We start from the raw sequence: 6000 nt of genomic DNA on the forward strand, positions 1-6000 counted from the left end.
AGCCTAAATCTAGTGGTTGCATTTTAGAGCGGTAGCGCTACTCTTCGCACTGCAAGTCCCAGAGTGATGCGTCGCTGCAAATTCGACCCTGAACAGAAGATTTTGACGACCTGAGTTCAAGGCCATGCACTTGCGCTCTTTACCTTGGGTCGACACACACAATAGAGAAGGGCTACTAAAATTTGAAGCTGTGGATCAGTAGCCACAGTTCTTGGGTTCAAACCTGACCAAGCTGCTCCTGCTCGTCCAACTGACTGTAGAGGCTGCTGGCACCTAAGACCTCCCAGCCTGCATCTGAGGCGGCGGCACCCGACCCCTGTCCTGCGTGTCGGGGGGTGGTTGGATCAATTTATCCGTTGGATAATAAAGTTTAGTTTAGTCTATCTATCTATCGAACCTGACCGCGGCGGCCGCATTTCGACGGAGGCGAAATGCAAATGTCGCAGAGAGCTGTGCGATATCACTACATGTTAAAATTACTGCGGAGGCCTCAAATACGGTAACTCCCTTTCTCTCTCTCTCTCTCTGTTCTTTTAAGCCCAGCTGCCTCGCTTTACTGCGCGGTTCAGCTCTCCACAAAGATGTGTGACAGTAAATGAGCTTTTCCTTTCCCCAAAAACCAATTTACATTACATTTCCATAGCAACGTTCAAGTTGGTTCACTTGTGTGTCTGATCATCAGCCGACAAATGCCTTAGTGGAGGGCTGCGAAAATTTCGACCAACTGGGTTCAAGGCCATTCATTTCCGCGTTTGAGCCGAGAGACGCTGTAGTGAGGGCTTCGGAAATTTAGACCTCTTTGCAAGTGCGTTTGATCTTGAGTTGCGAGACGCCATAGCGGAGAGCTCTGGTAACTGTTACCACCAGGTCTCAATCCCAATCACTTACGCGCTTCCCCTTGAGCCGAGTGGCACTCTATTGGAGGGCTCCGGAAATTTCTACCACCCGGGGTTCTTTAATGTGCACTAACCACGTGACTAGGTCGGTATTAGCTGCTTCATCTCGCCACAGATGACGTGCATGCAGGTAAATGTGCGTCAGCGCTTCGGCACTGGCGTCGGGCTGATGTATAGTGAGGCTTAACAAAGTTTACGCTCAGATATTTAGGCTTACCCAGGATAAAACTCCGCAACTTCATTTAAGCCAGTTTTAAGGCACTATTTCTTCTCAGACGCTATACATTATACGGCCTGTGTTATTCATGGAGTAAGAAATTAACTTCCAAAGCCATTATGCATATTTATCGGTGTAGATCTTAGAATATACCCTTTCCAAAATTTACTGACATTGCTTCTACGCAGTAGAACCCCAGGGGTTTCGGTGAGAGCGACTTTGGCTGTGTCGACATGTGGTTGGACACGGAACCATGATAGTAAAATCTCCTTCACTTTTCCTGCAGATTTTTCAAGGAGTGCACGTACAGTATCCATTGTGGGGAATTTCAATACTTTTCCCGCTTCAACCGATGGCTCGTTTGCAGTGAAACTGTACTGAGAGCTGCGTACTGCAGTAACTTCTATATCGTGGTGGAAAATATAAAAATATTACAACGATACCTACTTGATTGCGCAGTGCATCATGCAAAAGAATCTACGCTGAGATCTACGATCTCAAACCCATAAACACCATTTTCTCGCTGAAAAGTGTCGGTGGCGCCATCTCTAAATCGGACACAACACTGCCGCCGCTTTCTCTTTCGCACTGTGAGTCGGCATACCGCAGCTCATAAAAATGAGGAAAACCAAGCTCTTTAAAAATGTTCGACGAGACCAGTGACGAATTATACGCTACATACTTGGCGAATCAACGCGGTTACGCCAAAGACGCGGACAAAAAGCAAATAGTGTAATGCCATAACGAAGTATAGCGTAATACAAGTGCATGCACAACCATTTTTTTTTCACTGGGAAGAGAACTATGCGTCTACAGTAATAAGGCAAGCAAGCAAGCAAGCAAGCAAGCAAGCAACACTCCTAGTTAGACTACAGACATGCCCCAAATGATTCTCCCAAGACTAGCTCGATTCATAGAACACACCTATGCATTGTATTGAGGGGACGTGTTTTACTGGAGAGCTACAACAGGGGGAACAGCGATTGCTATTGAGAAAAACTGGAGTCAATCACCGGGGTCTTCAAAAGCTTCCTAAAGCAGATCAGTTTAGTTCACTTTAAGCGAATTCATTGCAAACCATTCCATTGTTTTATAGACGTCATTTTGCAACTTTGTGATTGCGGTGTCATAAGCATAAATGGCTAGAAAGGAGAATATTGTCTCAGCGTATTGAAAGACCCTGCGATTGGATACAGTGCTAGCAAAATCATTGACAAATACGTTTAAAAGCAGCGGAGACAAAACCGAACCTTGCTGAACATTAGTGCGTATGGGCACTCTGTTGCTGAAACATTCTTTAAGGACACTATTTGTGATCAGTCGGAAAGACAGTTTGTTAAGACGTCATGAAATGAACCACGGAAATCTAAACGCTGTAATGTATTTAATAACTGTATCAAAGGCTTTATTAGCGTGGAGAAACACAGCTACGCTGAACAGGTTATCAATTGCTGTGTACAGTATGTCTGCAAAGTCTTCCAAAAATAAAATAGTAATCTTTCCCGAAACAAAACCCTATTGACAGGGAGACAAAATGGAAAACTTTTTTATGAAGGAATTCATACATTCTGCGAGTAGCTTTTTCATTATTTGAAATATTATCCACAGAATTTAAATTGGCTTAATGTTTTTCATTCTATCCCTTTGTCCTCCTCTATGCAAAGGTTGCACAAATGCAGTTTTCAATTTTTTCGCATGCAAGGGCTATCTAAAGAGCCGTTTATTATGGATAAAAAGTAGGCCTGACAGCACAGCAAAGTTTCTTTGTAATTACAAAGACAGACTGATAAGCCATCTATAACAGGTAGTTCGTTCCGATGGAAGCTAAAGATAATTCTGCTCAAATCGGCCAATTTGATAACCTAGGGAGGTAGGCGGAGGTAGATAGTTTCTTTCAACGGACGAGCTATTGTTTCTTTGACGAAGTGTTTTCTGAGGTGCGTGCAAAGATGTGATTAACTCCATCTGCCACAGCTGCAGGGCTTTCCAGGAAGAAGCCTGTTATCGGCGGGTTACCTACGCATCTACCCCGAAGTGGGCTGACTAGTGACCGCGTTTTCGCTGAGTTTTTCGTGCATTGACTAAAACGATGCTGGAAATGTTTGCCTTTTTTGCAAGTCTAATTAGAGCGACAACCTTGTACCTTGACGGTCTATATTGTGCACGTAATGCAATATTTTTGGGCAAGCGTTTGCAGCATTTTGAAAGTGTTCTTGGCAGCTATTGCTCTCATAATATCGCCATTAAGCCAGTTATAGTCCTTTCATCGTAGTTTGGTAACCGTCCTCAATGACACTTTTTTAAATTCTTTTAATTTTCCACACAACGCATTGCTTCTTGCGCCCAATTCGACATGGAAAGCTCTCACCAATCAAAACCATCAGCTAATGTACTTACCCTCATTTTGTCAACCAAAGTAACCTTCAGAGGACTTCCTCTTGGATCATTTCTCATACCTGATAACGCAGGAGTTACAATGAACGACGATAAACGATAAGCCACAAAGTAGCCGTTAGCCAAGCATTGTGCAATGACACACGATGACACACGATGACCAGGAATAAGTAGGAGCCCGGACGGTTATATGATCAATGCAGGATAGCACTAAGCAATCTCTTACCATCCTTCTCGGGTTGGAAAGACATCAGAGTCAAGAAGTCAGCAACTGTTCCATTCGCTGGACATAAAATATTTATGTTCATGTCACCTACTAGACATATTTCACCGACAGATATAAAATGCTGAAGTACTTCTTCTAGCTCTATTAATAAGCCATATGCACTGTCTGCCGGAGGGCGATAGCAAGCTAGTAATGGCAAATAGCCCAACTCGTGACCGACTTCAATAGCTAGGCATTCCGCATAGGTGAAAAAAATGTCAACGACGTATATTTTTCTTTCACAAGGATAGCGATGCCGCTTCGCAGTTGTCACGTCAGCATGTGCGAGCTGTATCCTTGAATAATAATAATAATAATAATAATAATAATAATAATAATAATAATAATAATAATAATAATAATAATAATAATAATAATAATAATAATAATAATAATAATAATAATAATAATAATAATAATAATAATAATAATAATAATAATAATAATAATAATAATAATAATAATAATAATAGAGTTCACAGGAAGGGAGGGGCGTAGTATCTCTCACACCTGTTTTTTGTGGACACCTGAGCCGCGCCGTAGGGGAAGGGAGGAAGGTGAGAGTGATAGTGGTAAGAAAGAAACAGGAGCCGTAGTGGAGGGCTTCGGAGTAATTTCGACCCCTTGGGGATATTTAACGTGCACTGATATCGCACAGCACACGGATGCCTTTCCGTTTCGCCACTATCGAAACGCAGCTGCCGGTGGTCGAGTCTGAAAATTCCTTTTTTTTTTTGGGACATAACTGATCTCAGCTGTTCTTTTCTGTTTGAGTTTCATGTCTGCGTGCAGCTGAAATCTCAATCGCTAAAGCAGTTTTACATTCCCAGAAAAACATCGTGTGCAGCATGGTTTTGACGCAGCATTTACTGTGAGAAAGCAATTATCTCCTATATAGGCCAACTCGGCTCTGTATGCAGCTTTGATGTGAGTATAAAATTCCCCTTACACGCTCCTACAGGTACCCGTGGCGAGCACACGGAGAGCGAAGGCGGCGTCTACGACATCTCCAACAAGCGACGCATGGGCCTCACAGAGTACCAAGCCGTCAAAGAGATGCAGGACGGTATCCTGGAGCTCATTAAGCTCGAAAAGGAGATGCAGTAGCCAGAAGAGCGACCCGTCTGCCCTGCGTAGACAACACTTTTTCTGTTTTCTGTACTTGGAAGTAAAGTTGAGTTCTCCACTACCCTAATGCAGTCCCAGCGCCCAATTCTGCATGATACTATAGTATATTCTAGGAGCTATAACGGCACCGCCTGACTGCGGCAGGACTCTCGTGCGCAAAATTGCACAAAATACTTGGGGACGTTTCACCAGATTGCGATAGTGAATCATGCATGATCACTCTGTACGCATGTACAGTCAAGGACAAAAGTTTACGGGACGCGAGTTCAGGGGAAAATATTTATTTCTGCTCGGTCGCGTAAATATGGAGAATGAAATTACTTGGTCACGAGGGGACATGCGCGCCCCATTCAGAGAAAAAAAAATGCACATGCAAACTAGCGAGGCAACGAAGAAATAAATGTTTTTCCACAAATACGCGTCCCGAAAACTTTTGTCCCTGACTGTACCTTTCAGAAAGCACTGAATTGCGAGCTAACGTTAAAGCTTCGAAACGGGGCTTCGACCTATATATATATATATATATATATATATATATATATATATATATATATATATATTGTAGGGGTGTGTTTATTCGGTGAACCCAGATGATTCCAGCCGCTCAGGGGAGACTCGCAGCGAAGCGTCTTGCGTGGCGAAAGAGCAAGGCAGCGAACAACTTCTTCGTCCTTGAGAGCGGCAGCACGCGACGCATGTCAGTGGTTATATCGATGAAGATTACCACACTACAGTTTCCCCCCGGGCAGAGAAGGAGCCATCCTGGCGACTCATGGTGCCGAAAGGACAGACGGATCGTAGTAGGGCTTGATTCGGTCCACATGAACTATTTCGCGTCCACGGCGACGCAAGTCCGCAGATGGCGTAACGGGCTCAACTACGTAGTTCACAGGAGATGTTTTTTGAAGGACTCGGTATGGACCGTGATACCGAGCAAGAAGCTCCTTTGACAGGCCGGCGGTTGTGGCAGGAACCCAGAGCCACACCAGGGAGTTGGGCGCATATGAAGGCGCCTCACCAGTGTCACGATGGTGTTTTTGTTGCCACTGATTTTCCTTTGTGAGCGAACGAGCGAGCTGACGGCATTCTTCTGCATACTG

General features: G+C 44.0%; 1 protein-coding gene across 1 annotated transcript in view; it reads left to right on the top strand.

Annotated features, from left to right (window-relative positions):
* Nucleotides 1-4879, top strand: part of LOC146192232 (arginine kinase-like) — a 44800-nt gene extending 39921 nt beyond the window's left edge. The window contains exon 5 of the mRNA XM_084602400.1: nt 4734-4879. Within this exon, the coding sequence (XP_084458526.1) occupies nt 4734-4879 (146 nt within the window). The remainder of the gene's footprint in view (nt 1-4733) is intronic.
* Nucleotides 4880-6000: the final 1121 nt, after the last annotated feature.

The sequence above is a fragment of the Amblyomma maculatum genome, chromosome 4, assembly GCF_055883805.1.
Source record: "Amblyomma maculatum isolate TAMU_Amacu chromosome 4, ASM5588380v1, whole genome shotgun sequence".
Lineage (NCBI taxonomy): Eukaryota > Metazoa > Arthropoda > Arachnida > Ixodida > Ixodidae > Amblyomma > Amblyomma maculatum.